General features: G+C 44.5%; 1 protein-coding gene across 2 annotated transcripts; it reads left to right on the forward strand.

Annotated features, from left to right (window-relative positions):
* The first annotated feature begins 740 nt into the window (after nucleotides 1-740).
* LOC135272834 (melanoma-associated antigen 4-like) lies at nucleotides 741-5,751 on the forward strand. Of its 2 annotated transcripts, none has more exons than XM_064371506.1 (2): nucleotides 741-753; nucleotides 4,739-5,751. In XM_064371506.1, exon 2 carries the CDS (start codon nucleotides 4,804-4,806, stop codon nucleotides 5,749-5,751), a length of 948 nt encoding a protein of 315 aa, XP_064227576.1. In that variant the 5' UTR covers nucleotides 741-753; nucleotides 4,739-4,803. The 2 variants fall into 2 exon arrangements, with proteins under 2 accessions (XP_064227576.1, XP_064227575.1); XM_064371505.1 differs by lacking the exon at nucleotides 741-753 and adding an exon at nucleotides 4,621-4,663.
* The last annotated feature ends 16,696 nt before the right edge of the window (nucleotides 5,752-22,447 follow it).

The raw sequence follows: 22,447 nt of genomic DNA on the forward strand, positions 1-22,447 counted from the left end.
CTCTCCAGCCCCCTACCACCCTCCTAACCCCAATTCCCCACCCCAACACCCCCACCCCCATCCACGCAGCATCCGGTTCCACCCCGTCACACCCTGGTGCCCGGATGTGACGTCACTGACTTGCGCATTGGGGGGTTAGAGAGAAGTGCGATTCTTGGTCCGACCAGCAGCTTGGGATTGGCGGAGGGAAACGGGCCAGGCTCTGTGAGGAGGCAAGGTGAGAGGCTGAGGGAGGACTCAGGAGGTCTACACCCCAGATAAACGAACCCAAATAATCCATTACCACTCCTGCTGCCGTCCTGGGCCACCTGTGCACGGACTTCTGAATGGGGAAGGGGCACCACCCCCCACTGCCGATTAAGCCACAGGGGAGTCGGGACTTAGAGTTTGGCGTGGTCGATGCAAGACTGGTGGGGGGAGGCTCTGCCAGCCATCAACATCAGGATCCTGGGAGAGGGCTGAGCGTCCGCCATTCTCACCCCCATCCCCCACCCCATTCCCATTCCCATCCCCCTTCCCATCCCCCACCAGTACCCCATTCTCTCCAGCCCCCTACCACCCTCATAACCCCAATCCCCCACTCCAACACCCCCATCCCCATCCGCACAGCATCCGGTTCCACCCCGTCACACCCTGGTGCCCGGATGTGATGCCCCTGACTTGCGCATTGGGTGGTTAGAAGCACGCTTCTTGGTCCGACCAGCAGGTTCGGATTGGCGGAGGGGAATGGGCCAGGCTCTGTGAGGAGGCAAGGTGAGACGCTAAGGGGGGACGCAGTAGGTGTACACCCCAGATAGAGGACTCCAAATAATCCATTACTACTCCTGATGCTGGCCCTGGGCCACCTGTGCGCGGACTTCTGAGTGGGGAAGAGGCACCACCCCCACTGCCGATTAAGCCACAGGGGAGTCGGGAGTCAGAGTTTGGCGTGGTCAATGCAAGACTGGTGGGGGGAGGCTCTGCCAGCCATCAACCTCAGGATCCCAGGAGAGGGCTGAGTGTCCGCCATTCTCATCCCCATCATCCCCGTTCCCATTCCCATCCACCCTCCCATCCCCCACCAGTACCCCATTCTCTCCAGCCCCCTTCCACCCTGGTAACCCCAATCCGCCACCCCAACACCCCACCCACACCCACATAGCTTCCGGTTCCACCCCGTCACACCCAGGTGCCCAGATGTGATGCCACTGACTTGCGCATTCGGGGTTACAGAGAAGCGCGCTTCTTGGTCTGTCCATCAGCTTGGGATTGGTGGAGGAAAGTGGGCCAGGCTCTGTGAGGAGGCGTGGTGAGACGCTGAGGGAGGACTCAGGTGGTCCCCACCCCAGATAGACGACCCCAAATCATCCAGCACCACTTCTACTGCCCGCCCTGGGACCCTCGTGGGTGGACTTCTCAATGTCGGGGGACCCACCACCACACTGCCTCTTAAGATACAGGGGCCTCTGGAGCCTCAGCTTGGTGTGATCAATGTAAGACTGGTGGGGGCAGACTGCCAGGAATCAATGTCAGGACGTTCGCATTCCCATCCCCCACTCTATTCCCATTCCCATCCCCATGCCCCACCATCACCCCTACCGTCCCCAACTCACCACTCCTGTCATACCGTCATTCTCTGTCCTCATCCCCATCCCTGTGGAATCTGGTTCCACCCCTGCTTTCAACACAGGCAGACCCTGGGTGCCCGCATGTGATGCCACTGACTTGCACTTTGGGGGTTAGAGGGAAGTGAGGTTCTGGGTCTGAGGGGTGGCTTGAGATAGGTGGAGGGAAGCGGGCCCAGGTTCAGTGAAGAGGCAAGATGAGACACTGAGGGAGGACTCAGGACGCGCGCATCCCAGGTAGAGGGTCCCAGCTCTGGATCACCCTTCGAGGGCTGACTTCTCAGGCTGGGCCACCTCCAGCTTCCCACCTCCCTTCTACCTGTACCCCAACACCATCCATGCAAGGGACTCTGGAGTCAGAGTGTGGTGTGGTCTGAGGAGGTGAGGTGAGAGGCTGAGAGAGGTCTCAGGAGGTCCCCTCTCCAGATGGAGGGCCCCAAGTAATCCAGCGCCAACCCTGCTGCCAGTCCTGGACTACCCAGGGGCAGACTTCTCCAACTGAGCTCCCTTCCCCGTCCCCACCACAACGCCTTTGTTTAAGCCACAGGGGACTTTGGAGTCGTGGAGTCAGAGGTGGTTGTGATCAGGGAAGGCCTGGTTAGGAGAGGGCATGGCCCAGGTTGTCAAGAATCAAGGTCAGAAACCTGAGAAGCAACTGAGGTCCCCCAAGATCCCACTCTAACCCCCCACTCCCACAAATCCGCCACTGCCTCGCTGTCCCATTCCCCATCCATTGCGCCTTACCCACACTGGGCTGTCAATCCAGGGAAACCAGCCTTGGTGGGATGTCACACTGTGGGTCAGAGAGTATCGAGGGCATGGTTCTGAAAGGCCAATTGAGATCGGCTGAGGGGAGCGGGCCGAGGCTCTGTGACGAGGCAAGGTGAGACCCAGAGGAAGGACTGAGGAGGCTCCCATCCAGGATACAGGGCCCAAAATAATCTAGTGCAGCCCCTGCTGCCAGCCCTGGACCACCTCTCAGGCTAGGCTGTCCCACTCCCACTGTCACTAAAGCCACAGGGGAATCTGGAGTCAGAGCTTGGTGTGCCACTTAGGAAAGGACAAGGCCCAGGCTCTGCCTGGCACAAAGGTCAGGACCCTGAGAGGGAAATGAGGGCCCTACACCCACACCTCAACCCAACATCCCCACCTTCATTCACATCCCCAGCCCCATCCCCAACTGCATTTTGCAGAATCCATTTTTGCTCCCTTAGTCAACCCCTCGGAGGACTTGGGAATGGCAGTCAGGAACGCGGATCCTGACATCTAGATCCAGGACTAAAGGAGGGAAGGGGCTTGGTATTATGAGCAGAGCCTCAGGGGAGCAGAGGGAGAGCCCTGGCCCTCCTGGGAGATGAGGAAGGCCTCAGGAGACCCAGCACCTAAAGGCAGGGAGCCCTCCCCCCTGCTGTCTGAGAATGAGGTTCCTCCTCTTTCAGCCTTGGGAATCGGAGGGCTGGAGAATCACGTCAGCAAAGGGGTGGGTTCCAGCCCTTCCAGGATCAAGGAAAGGAAGAGGAGGGAGGACTCGGGGGACCTTGGAGTCCAGATCAGTGGGGACCTGAGCCCTGGGAGGTCCTGGGCATGGTAGCAACATGTAGCCTACGCTTCTTTCACCTTGGAGGTCACAGAGAGGAGAGGACTATGGTCTGAGGAGTGGTACTTTAGTCAGCAGAGGGAGGAGTCTCAGGATCTACAGGACTCAAGGTGTGTCCAACTTAGGACTGGGAACACCCTGGCTCAGAAAGAAGGGATCCCACAGAGTCTGGCCGTCCCCTGTTCTTAGCTCAGGAGGGACCAGGGCAGGGATGGCCCTAGGTGCCAAGCTCACTTGTACCACAGGCAGGAAGTTGGGGAACCTTCAGAGAGATGAAGTCTTGGAGTAAAGGGACAATATTTGCTCATCTCAGGGGGTTTGGGGTTTGAGGAAGGGCAGGCCCCATCAGGAGTAAAGATGAGTAATCCACAGGCAGTCATCGGAACCCTCACCCCAGAACCAAAGGGGTCAGCACACAGGGGTGACAGGATATGGCTACTTCTCACTTCTGATTGCAGATTTCAGCTAGATGAGGACTTTGTTCTCAGAGAGTGATTCAGGTCAACACAGGGACCCTTATCTGGTCGACAGACACCGTGGTCCCAGGATCTGCCAAGAGTCCTGGTGAGGAATGTGAGGGAGGATTGAGGGTAGCCCAGGGCCAGAATGCAGGTGGTGACCCCACAGAAATCAGCCCTGCTCCTGTTGTCACTCCAGAGAGCATGGACTTGGCTGTCTGCAGAGGTCCCTCTCTTATCCTGGGATCGCTGATGTCATGGAGGGGGAGGCCTTGCTCTGAGGGGGCTGGACCCAGGTCAGTAGAGGGAGGGTCCCAGGCTCTGCCAGGAATTGAGGTGAAGATCAAGCAGGTGCCTCACCCAGGACACATGGGTTCCAATGAATTTTGATATCTCTTGCTGTCCCTCCTCAGAAGACCTAGGCACATGTGGCTAGATGTGGGACCCCTCGTGTCCTGTTCCCTATCAGGCATGTGAGGTCTTGATCTGAGTTTCTCAAGCCAGCAAAAGAGTGAGATCCAGGCCCTGCCTGGAGAAAGGTGAGGGCCCTGAGTGTGTACAGAGGGGACCATCCACCCCATAAGAGTGGGGACGTCACAGAGTCCGGCCCACCCTCTTGATAGCACTGAGGGACCAGGGCTGTGCTTGCAGTCTGCACCCTAAGGGCCCATGGATTCCTCTCCCAGGAGCTCCAGGAACCAGGCAGTGAGGCCTTGGTCTGAGGCAGTGGCCTCAGGTCACAGAGCAGAGGATGCACAGGCCGTGCCAGCAGTGAATGTTTTCCCCTGAATGCACACCAAGGGTCCCACCTGCCCCAGGACACATGGGACTCCAGAGAGTCCGGTTTCACCCTCCCTACTGTCAGTCCTGTAGGATTGATCTCTGCTGGCTGGCTGTATACCCTGAGGTGCCTTCTCATTTCCTCCTTCAGGTTCTCAGGGGACAGGCCAACCAGGAGGACAGGATTCCCTGGAGGCCCCAGAAGAGCACCGAGGAGAAGATCTGTAAGTAAGCCTTTGTTAGCGTCTCCAAGGTTCGGCTCTCATGTGAGACCTCTCACACGGTTCCTCTCTCCCCAGGCCTGTGGGTCTCCATTGCCCAGCTCCTGCCCACACTCCCGCCTGCTGCCCTGACCAGCGTCATCATGTCCTGTGAGCAGAAAGGTCAGCACGGCAAGCCCGATGAAGATCTTGAGGCCCGAGGAGAGGCCCCGTGCCTGGTGGGCGCGCAGGCTCCCGCTACTGAGGAGCAGGGGGCTGCCGCCTCCTCTACTCTGGTCCCGGTCACACTGGGGGAGGTGCCTGCTGCCGGGTCACCGGCTCATCCCCAGAGTGCTCAGGGAGCCTCCGCCTGCCCCACTACCGTCAACTTCACTCGCTGGAGGCAACCCAGTGAGGGTTCCAGCAGCCAAGAAGAGGAGGGGCCAAGCACCTCTCCTGACCGAGAGTCTGCGTTCCGAGCGGCACTCAGTAATAAGGTGGATGAGCTGGCTCATTTTCTCCTCCTCAAGTATCGAGCCAAGGAGCCGGTCACAAAGGCAGAAATGCTGGACAAGGTCATCACAAAGTACAAGCGGTACTTTCCTTTCATCTTCGGCAAAGCCTCCGAATCCCTGAAGATGATCTTTGGCATCGATGTGAAGGAATTGGACCCCGCCGACCAGTCCTACATCCTCGTCACCTGCCTGGGCCTCTCCTACGACGGCCTAGTGGGTGGTAATCAGATCTGGCCCAAGACAGGCCTCCTGATAATCGTCCTGTGCATGATCGTAATGGAGGGCGACAGCGCCTCTGAGGAGGAAATCTGGGAGGAGCTGAGTGTGATCGAGATGTATGATGGGAAGGAGCACCATGTCTATGGGGAGCCCAGGAAGCTGCTCACCCACGACTGGGTGCAGGAAAACTACCTGGAGTACCGGCAGGTGCCCGGCAGTGATCCCGCACGCTATGAGTTCCTGTGGGGCCCAAGGGCCCTTGCTGAAACCAGCTACGTGAAGGTCCTGGAGCATGTTTTCAAGATCGTTACGAGAGTTCGTACTCCCTACCCATCCCCGCGTGATGCAGCTTCGACAGAGGAGGAAGAGGGAGTCTGAGGGCGAGTTGCAGCCAGGGCAGGGGGAAGGGGGCTGGGCCAGTTCACCTTCCAGGGCCCCGTCCAGCAGCTTCCCCGGCCTCGTGTGCCTTGAGGCCCATTCTCTGAGTAGAGTAGTCAGCGCTCTTAGTAGTGGGTTTCTGTTTCATTGAGCGACTTGGAGATGTATCTGTTTTTTTTTTTTAGAATTGTTCAAATGTTCCTTTAATGGATGGTTCAACTTCAGCATGCAAGTTTATAAATAGTAGTCAACTATATTGCTGTTTATGTAGTTAAGCAGTAAAAGTCTTGTTTTCTATTCAGATTGGGAAATCCATTCTACTTTGTGAATTGGGATATGATAACAGCAGCGGAGTAAGCGTTAAAAATGTGATTGAATTCACAGTAAAATACGTGAGATAAAGAAAAGATACTTAATTCTTGCCTTAGACCTCAGTGTATTCTGTAAAATTCAAAAAATATATATGCATACCTGGATTGCCTTTAGCTTCTTTGTGAATGTAATAGAATTTAAATCTGAATAAACAATTCTCCCTGTTCACTGGCTCATTTCTTCTCTATGCACTGAGTATCTGCTCTGTGGAAGGCCCTGGGTTGGTAGTGGGGATGCTAAAGTAAGCCAGACTCACCCTACCCTTAGGGTGGTGGAGTCTAGGAGCTGAAGGCACATAATCAAGGTGGCGACAAGTCCTCTAAGATGTAGAGGAAAAGTAAGAGAGGGGTGTGGGTGTGGGGCTCCAGGTGAGAGTGGTGGAGTGTAAATGTCCTGTGTGGGGCCTTTTGGGCTTTGGGAAACTACATTTTCTTTTGAGGGAGTTGATTCTAATGAAGCTCGGTGGGTCCAGGGTCAGATTCTCAGAGGGTGAGAGAAAAGCCTGGTTTAGAAAACTGCTCTGAGCAGTTCCTTTTCGACGGTGGATGAACAGAGAGGAGCCTCTACATGGGGCAGGAATGGAAGGTGTCTTGCACTTTTCTCCCGGTGTTGCTGAACACAGTGCATGAGCCAGGTGATGGACACCCATTATTTGCAAGGGTTTTCTGTGAGAGAAGGGTGTGTTTCCCCAGAAGGGAGACCCAGAAACCACTGGCTAGGTGCTTTTCCACCTGGCTGGGAGAAGCAGAAATACTAAAAAGGCGTCCTAATTAGGTTATCTCAAGTGCAGTTTGACCAGTTTTAAGCATGGGCTAGATCTTGGGTGGTAACAGAATGAATGCAAATAGTGGCATGGATGGAAAAGCAGCTAGGAGCAAGGGAAGGAGTTGGTCTTTGACTCAAATTCTAGGAACTTTGAGCTGCAGCTGGCTGGGGAAACCTCCCACACACCTAAATTTTGAAGCATATTCTCTATGAGGCATTTCTTACTGAATTTTATGGACGAGACTTCCTTTTTTGGTTTATTATTCTGTGCCCTATTTAGCTGCTTATTCTCTGATAAGCCCTAGAGAACAACAACAACAAAATCTCAGAACGCTAGGGTCTGGGGTCAAATAATATTAGAAATAACAGCCATTTGCCATTCCTTAAACCTCTAATTTAATTCCAGGCCCTGAGCCAGGTGCTTCGCCTACATGACACACACTCCAACAGTCCTACTAGACAGGGCTTATCACATCTGCTTACAGATGAAGAAGTCAAGGCTCACAGGGCTTGCGAATTGGGACATAATAACGGTATTTCCTGGGTATTCCCAGGATTATGTGGCTAGTAAGGAACAGGGCTGGAACACAGACCCCTGTTCTGAATTCCTTGAAAGCCCATGCGGTTCCCATTTCCACCAGACTCAGACTGACCTCCTGACTTGTACTTCACTTCTCTGCTCAGCACTGCACCATGTCTCAGGTGACAAAAAGAAAGACCTCAAGGTCTTTCTTACTAAAAGCAGGCTTGGAGAAGGTGGCAGTGAGAATCAAACACCATTTGGGCCTGGTGTGCACTGTGTTCCTTGAGAGCTGAGTCTGCCCAGGGCTGGGCATTTCTGTTCAGTCCCAGCACTTTCTGGAACCACAGTGCATTTCCCCTGGTCACTTCCATGTGTCCTGTCTCACTCTGGAACCTTCCCTGCTGATCAGCTTGCTACTGGTCGCCACAGAACAGCCCAGAATCACCTGCTCACCTCCTGACAGGAAGCATTCCTTCTTTCAAAAGTCCTCTGGCTGTCCCATCTCTCACCTAGGAAGTCATATGATATCAACAACCTTTTTGATATAAAATTTCACACAGGGACAGTGACTTTCAGACAACCGTGTGCCACTCTGGTTGTCTTCAACTCAGTCTCCAAGTGTTTTCCAAATGGGTTGAGTAGAGTCTGATTTGCCATATTATCCATCAGTTTTTGGCATGTCACCCTGAAGTTAGAAGGGGTTTGGAACCACCTTGAAACTGGAAATTGGACTTTAACAGGGTGAATTATTTGAATTTCACCTCTGAACACATACACAGGTGAAATGTTTAAAACCAAAGCCTCCCTCGTGGGTATTAGATAGGGGAAATTTTGGAAATCCCAGTGGAACAAACATCTACTTACTGAGGCTGAATTCCTAAATCCCTGGAGTACCCCAGGAGGTGAAAAATGAGTCCTTGGAATACATGTCAGCTCTGATGAAAAAGGAATAATTAAGCAGCCTTCTACTGCCTCTTATCTGCTTAGCTGCCCCACGGGAAAATACTGGCTTTCCGTGTGCCTAGAGGCACCTGACAGGAGTTTAGGCACACGGTGGAATCAAATGGAAGAGAATATTTTCAGCCTACTTAGAGGGAGCTGAATGAGAAGAACTTAGGAACACAAAGAAGGAAATGACAGACACTGAAGTCTACTTGAGGCAGGGAGGGTAGCAGGAGGGAGAGGAGCAGAAAAGATGACTATTGGGTACTGGGCTTAATACCTGGATGATGGAATAATCTGTACAACCAACTCCTGTGACACTCGTTTATCTATGTAACAAACCTTCACATGCACCCCCAAACCTAAAATAAAAGTTAAAAATGTAAAGGGTATTGCAAAGGGAAGCCTTCCTGCTGAGACTTTCGAGATTCTGGGCCAGTTGTGATCCTACATTTGAAAGCATCAGTCACATATTAGGCACTTGAATAAGCTGGACAACTTCTTCAAGGCAAATCTGGCCTTCTCAGAAACTCCTCCTAAAAACGAGGTGGATTGTGTAACGCAAAATTATAGCTTTTTACTGAGCACTTACTATGTAACAGTTTATGGGGGAGACTATGGTAGTCACCCACACCTTGTCTTCCTCTCCTTCCTTGACACATAGGAACAGCACAGTTCACTTGCAGTTAGGAGGAGAAAAGTGAGAATACCTTACTGCTGAAACGTGAACAGAAACATTGTTTGTCACATCCAGGCATGTGAGAGCCAGTGTGCCATTTCCATGCTTTCTCCCTCCTTTAAATGGCAAAAATGGCAGCTTCAGCTTGAAATGATGGAATCACAAGGTGGAAGTAACACGGATCCCCGGGTCATGTGGCGATGGAGAGCCTCTGCCAAACCGCATCAGAACTTAGGTGTGCATAAAATAAACTTCCGTTGTGTCAAGCCATTCAACTTTCAGGGTTTGTCTGTTGTATCAGCTAGCAGTTACTTTAACTGACACAGCTGCTATTTATGTTGTTAGGTGTAAATATTTTTTATTTAAAAGGTAGTAGTTTGTATATTTTTATTGCAAAAATTATAGAAATGTAGTAATTTTAACATTTGCAAAGCTCCTCCATTGTTTAGCCCCCTCCTCAGAGGTCCCCACAATTAACTATCTAGTGTGTATTATGTTAAAGCTGACTCTAGGCTCTTCATTGACACATAAACTATAACAATATATTATTTTTATTTAATATAAGAGAATAATGATGTGGATATTGATCTGCCACTAGTGTTTGTCACTTCATAAAATGGATATGGGCTATTCTCACAACAGTACATATATGCAACTCTTCTGAAACTGCTTTCTATAATTTTAAAGTAGGCATGCACCATAATTAATTAAACTCTTTCTTCCTAATAAACACATACATTGTTTACCGTTTGCTGCATGATGAACTGAATAAAATCAACATCTTTAGATATGAATTTATCGGGCAAACATGAATGTTTTCTTATAAGAAATGTATTGATATGGACATTGGGTTAAAATGAAAAGATGGTAAATAGTGTAACACTTTATAAATATTTTAAAATTTCATTACAAAAAATGCTGTACCAATTCACGTTCTAATAAAAATCACAGACTACTTAAAATTCTGAAAAGTAGACAGGACATTTGTACACTGCTTTGAGAATAATTTGGTCAGACTCAACAGGAGCCAAGGAAGTGGAGCAGAGAGGACAGCCTCAGCCCATGAGGTGCAGTGGGAGGATCCAGGGGAGAGCAATTGCCAGAGTCTATCAGAGAGACCACACGTGAAACCAAGACCACAGAGCCCCAGGCAGGCTGGCACTCAGCACTCTGAATCCAGAGTTCAGCTCGGTGGGATCAGGGACCTGAGGAAAAGAAGGGAGAAGGGAGGAGGGAGAACAGGACAATAAGCAGGAATAGGTTTGGGAAATCTGGCACCATCATCACCAGTTGGAGTGGGTCCTGTGATCTGAATGTGCAGGCCTGTTGGCTGAATGCATCAGCGGCATGCAGAACACCACACCCTCCCTCAGAATTTCCTTCCCTCTGTCAGGAAGAGTATGGCTGGCTTCCTTCATCTTTCTGGGCAAGCTGCCTCTCTCGACCATTCCAGCGGTCCTGTGCAACGTCTCCGGCATTCCAGATCTGGGAGCTGTCTTCATGTCTGCTAGGGGCTGGTGTTTTATCCCTTGGGCACCCTCCACAGAGGCTGGCCTATGTGAACGGGTTGGTGACTGATGAGCGACAGCCTCTTGCCAATGAGCAGTGGAAGATGGCAGTGTGGCTGCATGGAGGGGAAACTGGAGGTGGGGGCAGGCTCTGAACTTCAAATCAGTTATTTCCCATGCCTGGTAATTTCATTCATTCATTCATTTCTTCATCCAGCAAACGCTTATTGAACACATGCTGAGGAAACACCAGTTCAACAAAACAAAGGAAAGTGGCAAGCCCCTTAATTCGTTCTGTGTGGGGTGTGGAGAAGTTGGTGAGGTAGAAAGACATGTGAGCGTTTTAGAAAGTGAGGGACTATGAACTGATGGAGAGAATTGCTATGATCTGACTTCTGAGGTTGTGACTAGGTGATGCTGTTCCTTTAGTCAAGTGTGAGGGTGAAGGAGGAAGAGTTGGTATTCATTTGGTGAGGAAGAGTGTGGAAGGTGAGGTCCATGTGCACTATGTAGTCAGAGAGGTGTTGTAGTGTGTCCAGGTGGTGCTGTGAAGTAGGCAGTAGGAAAAGGGGGGTTTGTCTATCTGGTTGGGGGCCAAGACTGAATATTAGGTTAGCTGCATCATGAGAGGTAATTTGAGGCTGTAGGCTTAGGTAAAATCAAGTGATGATTGTGTAGATACTGGCCTACATGCTACATGATGCCATTCCATTTCTTGCAAACACATTTATTTGGTAACCAAAGTTACGCAAAGCTTAATAAAGGATAGAGGCGTATAGGAGGCTTGAAAGGGAGAGTGAACATTTCCAGAAATCCAAATAGAGAATGTTTTCTAGATATGTGTGTACACATTTGTGTCTATACATACTTGTGTATATATACAAATATATGTATATCTTCATGTATACATGTGTGTATATGTATAAATATATGTATATATTTATGTATATAAACATGTACATTTGTATAAACAAATACATATGCATACATACATTTGTGTGACTATATGTAGTTGCATATATATTTCAGCTGTCTCGTGTTGTATATAGATTTATTTATCACTATTTTCTTTCTTTCTTTCTTTCTTTCTTTCTTTCTTTTTTTGAGACAGTTTCTGATGCCCTGGCTGGAGTGCAATGGCGTGATCTCAGCTCACTGCAACCTCCTCCTCCTGGGTTCAAGAGATTCTCATGCCTCAGACTCCTGAGTAGCTGGCATTACAGGCGTGTGCCACCACACCCGGCTAATTTTTGTATTTTTAGTAGAGACGGGGTTTCATCATGTTGGTCAGGCTGGTCTCAAACTCCCAACCTCAGGTGATCTGCCCACTTTGACCTCCCAAAGTGCTTGGATTTTAGGCATGAGCCACTGTGCCTGGCCAGATTTATATATCATCCATTGTCAATGTCGGATCTGCTACATCATGTTACTTTAAGTGCTCTTGGCATCTGTTGTCCGAGATTAAGTGTATGACTTCCCAGACACTTATCTCCTCTAACGTAGTGTGCTGTTTTTGGCAGCTGGTAGCTCTACAGTAACTAAATAAAGAGTATCATAACAAACAGAACAAGGGGCAAGAAACAATCTGGGGTCCAAGTACCTGGGGGTCAGTACTTCATGATGTATTTTGTATCTAGTTGGTAGAAAGTGGTTGTCAAAATTTTAGATGTGGAAAACCTTATTTCAACAGAAGCCTTCCACAGAACTTCAGTCCATGAACGTGGGGAAGACCGAGCAATGTGGATGAATTGAGGACTCTAATCCCATGGTCCTGTCCACCCAGCACCTTTTCTTCCTTCAGAGCATTGGGCCACCCTGACACCCCTGAGCACTACTAGGGAAGTTCTGTGCAAAAGGCCCTTCCCAGACATGGACTTTCTCATGCCCTCACACAGGCATCTATCTACGTGGATGCCATTCTGTCTACTGCACAGAATTTCAACTTCGTTCCTAGGCACTGCCAAAAACTTGTGACCTCCCAAACTCTCAATTCTCTGGATATGTTGCAATTTCATTTCTGGTTTCCCAAGCTCCTCATTGTGTGCCCCCACTCCATCCCCTGACCTAACCACATAGATACGCACTGTCCTCCTGCTCACTAGTGTATTTTTTATTTTCAGCATGGGACTCACTCCCCTCCCTCCAGTGCACCGTTCTTCTTTGGAATTTGCGTAGGCTCTTCCTTCCTCTTGCCTCCAATCCCTATCTTCACCTTTATTCCTAGACCTGCTTCAAACTCTCTGGGAAAGGGAGTCTTAGTACTGCACCAAATAACACCATGGGCATTTTCACTTTATTTTGAAAGTATTCTCAGATCACATTCAACCATCCTGAATGAGAGTAGAGAGCTTGGTACATTTTACTTATGTATGTTGCCTCTGCTCCCCCAGCACGGCACGTAACACAAAACCCCCTTTACTGATATTCAGATTGCCTAATCTCAACTAAAGTCTATTAAAGATGTATAACTTAATTCCCTTTAAGAACACAAGGTGAAGTGATTCCTATGAGTTCCTTATTTAACAGAGAAGAGTAATTTGGGTGTGGAGTTCACAGATCCCCTCCAGTCATACTGTGTTCACACTTTAAATGATGAGTGGTACTTAAATGCCTGACATATGTAGGCCCACCTGGTTACTGTGCTAGAGCCTTGGGTACAAAAAGGAAGCAAGCTGACCACTGGAATTCAGAAGAGTCAGACACATGAAAACAACAATGTACTTCCATTTCTCCCCTCTTAGCTTTTCATCTATCGTTCAGACACATTTCATTCCTAAAAATGTTATATACTTCACGATACAGTACTTTTTTTGCTTTAAACAGTCATTCTAAAGACATTTACATAATGGAGAAATTATATTATCTATGAAGTTGCCATTCCTGATGCTTTTCATTCCTTTGTGTTTGTCCAGATTTCTATCAGTGTCATTTTCTGCCTACCTGGACGACTTCCTTTACCATTTCCTGTATTGTGCTTCTGTTGGTGATTGATTCTGAAAAATAGTTTATTTCACCTCTGATTTGAAATGTATTTTCACTGGGATGCCAGTGAATGTCAGACATTGTTAATTTTAAATTCACTATTTTTATTTTAGTGCTTTAACGACATTGCTCTGCTCTTCTCTGGCTTTCACTGTTTTTGACAAGAAATATGCTGTTGTCTTTAACTTCATCCCTATGTTGGTAAATACCTTTTTGCCTCTTTCTACTTTTAAGATTTTCCCTTTATCACTGGTTTTAAGCGATTTTATTATGAGGTACTGTACAGTTTTCTTCGTATTTCCTGTTATTGGAATTCTTTTAGTTTCTTGGATCTGTAGATTTATGGTTTTCATCAAATTTGGATAATTTACATTGTTTCTTCAAATGATTTTTATCCTCCATATTGCCTCTCTTTTATGAGGTCTCCAAATGCATCTACATTAGGTCATTTTAAGTTGCCTCATAGCTCACTGATGGTCTACTCATTATTTCCAGTGTTTTTTTTTTTTTCTGTTTACATTCTAGAGTTTCTATCACTGTATCTTCAAGTTCACTGATCTTTTCTTCTTTTATGATTCATCTCCTATTAATCCACAGTGTTTTATTTTTTCGACCCAGACAATATAGTGTTCATATATCAACGATGGTGTAGAGTTTTAAAAATATTGTCTATATCTCTATTTTACCTGTTTAATTTTTCCTCTTATTTCTTGAACATATGTAATTTGGTTTTAATAAAGTGTTTTTATTGTCCTTATCTATGTTACCTGTCTGATTTGTAAGTTAGTGTTATCAATTGATGTTTTTTTGCTATCATTCATCCTACAGTCCTTGTTTTATGAATGCCTGGTAATTCTGATTGGATGCTGGACACTGTGAACTTTACCTTGATGTGTGATGGGTATTTTTGTATGTCTATAAATACATATTCTTGAGATTTGTTCTGGGCCATAGTCACGTTTCTTGGAAATAATATGATTCTTTTGGGTCATGCTTCACTTTTGTTATGTGAGATCAGAGCAGTATTTAGTCTATGGTCAGTATTTCTTCATTATTAAGACACAACCATTTTGAGTACTCTAACCAATGCCCTATCAATTGTGAGGTTCTGCACTTTACCTGTTGGGAATGGGAATTATGCCCAGTTTTCTGTGAGCTCAGAAGATCTCCCTGTGTACCCTTCTCTTTTCTAATATTTTTGCACTGCACGTTCTAGCCACTTTGGCCTTTCTGGGCTGCCCACTCCAGATCCTCAGCCCAAGGATACAATCAACCTCCTGCTTTGTGCACTACCACTTACCATCTCTCTTCAGGCAATGAGCTGGGGACAATTGTAGGACTTTCCTTTTCTGTTTTTCATGTATTGAAAATCACTGTCCTTTGTTGCCTATGTTCAATAAATTGAAAAGTGTTGTTTCATATATTTTGTCTGGGTTCTAGCTGTTGTAGGCATATGTATAATTTTGGTCCTTATTGTTTCATCTTGGCCAGAAGCAGAAGCTCTATACTCCAAATTTTAAACCTATCCATGCATGACAGAAATGCCAACATTTCAAACTTACTTAAATTACAAAGCAGGTTTGGAAGACTATGGGACACCCATATGTGTTCTTACAGACTTACATGGAACTGGGAGGATATATAGCAAAATAGCAACAATGTTCTCTTGCTAGGGAAGATGTAATTGATTTATTTATTTTCTTATCTATGCTTTCAATATATTCCAACACATCTGAAACACATGAACTACCTTGATGACTATAAAATATTATAAGTATTTTTAAATGTGATTCAGACTACCAAAAATAAACATATATTCTTTAGTTGCCTTGTGTCCAGTATTTATCAACTTCTTGCTTGATTCTTCTATTCAGCCTCTGATGTGCTTACCATTTTTGTAACCAGAAAGAAACAAATATTTTGAAACACAATTAGTAGGCTATATGTTGTCACCGAGTTTCTTTCACACTTTCAAATACAATGCTACAGAGATAAGAATCTACCTTGTTTTTAAAAGCGTCCCTCTAGAAAAAGTATTAACTTATATTTTTAAAGGAAAATCATATTTATGTTTAAACTATATTCTACATGATATGGTTGAATCAAATATCTATATAAAGGACTGTGTATAGGCAATCTTGGCAGAAGGAATTATTATGGTCATATTCATTACTGTGAATGTTATTTATGTTTCTTCCCTAAGCTCATAATAAACAAATTACGTTTTTTAAAAAGTGCTTCAGGGCCGGGCGCGGTGGCTCACGCCTGTAATCCCAGCACATTGGGAGGCCGAGGCGGGTGGATCACGAGGTCAAGAGATCGAGACCATCCTGGTCAACATGGTGAAACCCCGTCTCTACTAAAAATACAAAAAATTAGCTGGGCATGCTGGCGCGTGCCTATAATCCCAGCTACTCGGGAGGCTGAGGCAGGAGAATTGCCTGAACCCAGGAGGCGGAGGCTGCGGTGAGCCGAGATCGCGCCATTGCACTCCAGCCTGGGTAACAAGAGCGAAACTCCGTCTCAAAAAAAAAAAAAAAAAGAAAGTGCTTCAGTCATTTCTGTCATTAATGCAAAGCAATGTCTGGAAATGCACTTTTCTTTAAACGTTCCTTTATTTTCGTAAGAATGATGCAAGATTTTAATATTAATGATCAACGATTTTCTTCCCAGATGATTATACATCACAGCCTCTTTAGTTAACAGATGATTGTCTTTCACAAAATCAGTACCATGTAAAAAGAAGTGTAATTTATGATTTTATTAATATTTCTTCTGCCATGGAGGTGTTATGTCCTCATCTCACATATTTACTTTCCGTAGTCACAGTTTCTCCATTTTAATGTTTTCATGCCCACACTGTGGTCTCTCACATTGATATGATTCTGTATTGCTTTCGTGCCTCAGAATTTTCTTGCCACCATCTTGTTTGTTCCTTTTTTTCCCTTTTAGAAGAAATACAGGTCCTTTTCCTTCCTGTGAGTACTTGTTTTACTATTTGTTCCATAGCTTTTTTTCTAAAACTCATAAATCTCTGAATTTTAACAAATTATTTTGATCTAAATGTATGTCTATAGATTTTAAGATATAAAATATATATACAGAATTTATTTCTTTGCAATGGGATAATCTCATAGTATTTTTATTTTTTCTTCTTTTAAAATATGGGTTCACATTCTCAAAAAAAATGAAATGAGTAAATACTAGTATCTTTGCCAATACTTTTTCTTGCCAGCATCATTTTATATTCAGCCAGCATCTTTCCCCTTGCAATATAAAAATGGTTTCTTCTTTTTCCATGTTCTCACCTTGTTTACTTTATGTGCTTTTGCTGTATATTTAAATGATTTGTGGGCTACTCCACACCGTTAAATGATTAAACATTACTACTAGGTAATAAGAGACTTATTAATTTTGTGGTTATACTACATGTTCTGTCATTTTTGCCCTTTCTTAAAACTCTTGTATCCCTCACTTTATATGTACAGTTCCCTAGACTTTTAGCTGTGCTCTTTAGCCGTAGCTTGTCAACAATCCTGTTGTAAATATTTATCATTCTGACATTCAGTATTTCAGCTTCTCTGGTCTTTTCAAAGAAACTAGGTTTTGGTTTTATTGATATTAGTCATTGTTTTTCCGATTTTAATTTTATTCGTTTCTACTCCTATCCATATTACCGCCATCTCTCTCGTTGCCGTAGACTTGTTTCACTTTTCTTTTTATGGTTTCTTAAGGGGGAAAGCTTAGATTATTGCTTAGAACCCTGTCTTTCTTTTCAATATGAACATGTGATAATATAAAGTTCCCTTTAAGTATGGCTTTGGCTGAATCTCACAGATTCTTATGTTATAATTTTAATTTAATTTGAAAATATTTTCTAATTTTCCTGAATTGCTTCTTCTGAAACATGGGTTGTAAAAATGTGTTATATAATTAGCAAATATTTGAGGACTTTACAGATCTTTCTTTTGTTATATTATTTAGTTTGATTTCACTATGATTGGAGAACATACTACCCTACCCTGTTTTTGCTGCTATAACAGAGTACCACAGACTGGGTACTTTATAATGAACAGAAATTACTGGATCACAGTTCTGGAGGCTGTAAAGTCCAAGGTTGAGGAGCCCAACATCTGGTAAAGGACTTCTTGTTGTGTCTTCCCATGGCAGAAGGTTGAAAAGAAAAAATGCTCTATGTTCATCGCAGCATTATACTGCGGTAGCCAAGATATGGAAACAACTTAGGTGTCCATCAACAAATGGATAGATAAGGAAAAGGTGATACGCACACATACACATGTGCAATGTAATATTACTCACCTTCATTATTGAAGTATATATTTTTCTGGGTATAGAATTCTAAAGCAGCAGCCGTATGTTTTCTGTTCTTTGAACACATCATACTGTTGTATTGTGCCTTCTCTAGTTTCTGTTGTGAATTCAGCTGTCAATCCGATCACTTTTTTTTTGAAGGACGGTAGGCTGAGCAATAGCCTCCCCAAAAGATACCTACCTCCTAATCCCTCTAACCTGATAATATTACCTTATATGACAATCTGTTATATAGGTCTGTATGAGAGAGTGGCAGAAAGAGACTTGACACAGACAAAAGAGAAAAAAGCAATGTGATCACAGAGGCAAAGACTGGAGTGATAGAATGCGGGTTGCCGGCTGGAAGAGGCAAAGAACAGCTTCTGGAGAGAGCGCGACCCTGCTAGATTTTGGCCCAGTGATACTGATTTCAGACTTCTAACCTCCAGAACTGGGAGAGAATAACTTGCTTTTAAGATACCACGGTGGTGGTAGCTTGTTAAAGAAGCCATAGGAAACTAATACCTGATGATAATCTATGGAATATTTGTAGATTATTTGAATAGGTATTTATTCACTTGCTGCCCATCCTTGTGACCATGTATAGAGGCTTTAAACGGTTGTTTTTAAATAGTTTTTACTAGTTTCACTAGGCAGTGGGTCAACAGAATTCCTCATACTGTCATGCAGGAGGAAGATTTCTCCTCTTCAGTTTTTAATTAGCAAAACTCAACAGAGTCCTACTGCCAAAACCCTTTCCCCAGACTTCCCCAAAACTTGTGTGCCTGAAAGCTCTTCCTTCCATGAACTTTTCTCTTTAACTCTTATTTTAGATTCAGGGATACACATGCAGGTTTGTTATATAGGTAAATTGCATGTCACAGGAATTTAGTGTACATATTATTTTGTCACCCAGAATATAGGTAGTTTTTCCATCCTCACCCTCCTCCCACCCTTCACCCTCAAGTAGGTCCTGGTATCTGTTGTTCTCTTCTTTGTATCCATATATAATCCATGCTTAGTTCCCACTTACAAGTGAGAACCTGCAGTATTTGGTTTTCTGTTCCTGTATTACTTAGGATAATGCCCCTAGCTGCATCCACGTTACTGCAAAGGACATGATCTCCTCTCTTTTTAGAGCTACATAGTATTCCATGGTATATATCTACCACATTTTCTTTATCTAGTGTACTATTGATAGACATTTAGGTTCATTCCATATCTTTCCTGTTGTGAATAGTGCTTCTATGAACATGCATGTACATGTGTCTTTATGACAGAATAATTTCTGCTCCTTTAGGTACATACCCAACAAAGAGATTGCCAGGTGGAATGATAATTCTGCTTCAAGGTATTTCAGAAACTGCCAAACTGCTTTCTACAGTGGCTTGACTCATTTACATTCCCACCGACAGTGTATAAGCGTTCCCTTTCCCCTGAAAGCTTGGCAGCATCTGTTATTTTTTTAGTTTTAATTAACAGCCATTCTGACTGGTGTGAGAAGGTATCTCACTGTGGTTTTGATTTGCATTTCTCTAATGATGTATGATGTCGAACATTTTCTCATATTCTTGTTGGCTGCGTGTATGTCTTCTTTTGAAAACTGTTAATGCCCTTTATTCACTTTTTAATGGGGCTGTTTGACTTTTGCTTATACATTTGTTTAAGTTCCTTATAGATTCTGGATTTTAGACCTTTGTTGGATGCATATTTTACAAATGTTTTCTCCTATTCTGTAGGTTGTCTGTTTACTGTGTTGATAGTTTCATTTGCTGCGTAGAAGCTGCTTAGTTTAGTTAGGCCCAACTTGTTAATTTTTGTTTTGGTTGCAATTGCTTTTGGTGTCTTCGTCATGAAGTCTTTGCCCATTCCTATGCTGATTTTCCAGGTTTTCTTCCAGGGATTTTATAGTTTTAGGTTTTACACTGAAGTCTTTAACCCATCTTGAGTTCATTTTTGTATATGGTGTAATGAAGGGGTCAAGTTTCAATCCTCTGTATGTGGCTATCCGGTTATCTCAGTACCATTTTATTGAATAGGAATTCCTTTCCCAATTGCTTGTTTTTGTCATCTTTGTTAAAGATCAGGTGGTTGTAGGTATGTGGCATTATTTCTGGGTTCTCTCTTCTGTTCCATTGTTTTACGTGTCTGTTTTTGTACCAGTACTATACTATTTTGGTTACTGTAGCCTAGCATATTTTGAAGTCGAGTGATATGATGTGCTCAGCTTTGTTCTTTCTGTGGAGAATTGCCTTGGTTATTTGAGCTCATTTTTGGGTCCCATACGAACTTTAAAAGAATTTTTTTTTCTAATTCTGTGAAGAGTTTGATAGTTTGATAGGAATAACACAGAATCTGTAAATTGCTTTGGGCACTATGACCATTTTAACAATATTGATTCTTTCTAACTGTGAGCATTGAATGTTTTTCCATTTGTTTGTATCATTTTTAATTTCTATTGGCTACTACCTAAAGTATTTGCCTCTTTTCTTACTTTCTCTTGGACTGGGATCCAATCTAAATATAAAAGTAGAACATAATTGCTTTTCTCATGAAGGGCCAATATTTCCTGGCACGGCATTAATACTGCATTGCCCCTAACAGACTGTATTTAAATTTTGACTACCACATGAATGGCTGCTAGTATTTCCCTTTTTGTCAGTCAGACTTGGTGATAAAAATAAGAAACACCAAACTGACCTCCCTATAGGCTGCTATTACTGAGTTATTAAAATATAAAGCAGATTTGAAATGCACACCACACTGGATATCTAATTTTGAGGCAATCATTTTACTGTTAGACAAGCTCATAAAACTTTTAGAAGTCCATCCTTTCGGCTAATGAAGCATCTACTGTGTTATTACCACTGTGCTGGGGTCCTTGCTGGACTGACTCCAACTTCTTTGAACTGCTACATGGGACTATCATGTGCTTCAGACCACACTTTTTGTCCCTTTGATGAATTTTCCCCCCAGTTTCAAATCCTTTACTTGAAACGTGTATATTTGATCTTGGAGAAGTCATAACACTGCATTTTCCCTCATGAGCTTGTATTTACTCTAGTGGGAATTATCTGTCTGAGGATTTTACTTGTCTGACCTTACCAGATCCCTATCAGCTTCACTGGGGCCCAGGCAAAATGCATTTATCAAAGAATTAAACACGCCACATGGTTATTGAGCTCAAACTAAGAGTGTGTAAGTTGTACTAGATTGAATGTGCCCCAAGGGATAAAGCAAACATCAGTTTCAATATCCATAATTAGATCTTATGTTTTCAAATGCATAAATCGAGAGGTACAGGACCCCTTGGATTCTCTTTCTGACTTGGAACTCCAGGTGTGCTCCTTTGTACAAAGGCTGAGAATTTAAATTATTCACTGGAGGGAGAGAAATGTCTCACTTGAAAGAATTTTATCCACTTCATACTGGAATATTAGTCACTAAACCCTTACAATATTCCCATTATTTTTCTATTTAACCCTGGTCTCAACCATCATGAACTCTCACATAGACTCTCGCAGTAGTTTTATAGATAATATCACAGACTAATTTTAATGGTGTAGCTTGAGTGATTCTTTTTAAAACTAAGGCAGATTGGATCATTTCTCGGATCAAGGGCCTTCACACTCAGAGGAATAGTCAATGTACTTACAAATTACCAACAGATTGTGATGGTTAATTGTATGTGTCAACTTGACTGGGCTAAGGGATACCCAGATAGACGGTAAAATGTTATTTCTGGGTGTGTCTGTGAGGGATTTTCCAGAAAAGATTAGCATATGAACAGGTAGACTGAATAAAGATCACCCTCACCAATGACGGCTGGCATTACCCAGTCTGACTGTGACCTCAAATATAACAAAAAAGTAGAGGAAGGGCACATTGTCTGTGCTTGAGCTAAAACATCCATCTTCTGTCCTCAAACATTGGTGCTCCTGGTTTTCAGGCCTTTGGACTTGGACCAGGACTTATACCCACAGCCCATGGTTACTGGGGACTTCAGATTCAAACTGTAACGTACACGATTGGCTCCTCTGGTTTTCAGTCTTTCACCTTGGACTGGAACTGCACCTAATCTTCCTGGGTATCCAGCTTGCAGATGGCATGTTTTGGGACTTCTCAGTCTCCACAATCGCATGAGCAAATCCCTCATAATGAATCTATTTTCATACATCTATATATATATCCTATTAGTTCTGTTTCTTCCGAAAACTCTGACTAATATGAAGACCTTACACGATCTGGCTCCTCTGCCTCCCTCAACCCTCTGATTTTACTTATCCTAGAGTTCAGTCCTGTCCAGCCACCTAGGTATTCATGCTATATTTCTTTCACATCAGGCGTGCTCCTGTCTCAGGGCTTTTGCACTTCCTGTTTCCCAGGCCTGAAATACTTGCTCCCCAAGTAGCCACATAGCACACTTTTTCACATCAGTCAGGCACCTCATCATTGAGTCTTTCTCTGAGGTTTCAGTATAAAGGGGGTTTACTCAGCTCCCAGAAACTCCTTAACTCCTTTACTTTGCTTTATTTTTCTCCATAAAATGTATGCATAGTTTCTGGCACAGAGTAGAAGCTCAAATAAATATCTCTTCAATGACAAAATTAATTA

The sequence above is a fragment of the Aotus nancymaae genome, unplaced genomic scaffold (genome assembly GCF_030222135.1).
Source record: "Aotus nancymaae isolate 86718 unplaced genomic scaffold, 86718_ANA_hifiasm-v0.15.2.pri h1tg000138l, whole genome shotgun sequence".
Taxonomy (NCBI): Eukaryota; Metazoa; Chordata; class Mammalia; order Primates; family Aotidae; genus Aotus; species Aotus nancymaae.

Excerpts from the sequence above, each read along its gene's own strand:
- LOC135272834 (XM_064371506.1), top strand. The coding sequence starts at position 4,804 with ATGTCCTGTGAGCAGAAAGGTCAGCACGGCAAGCCCGATGAAGATCTT.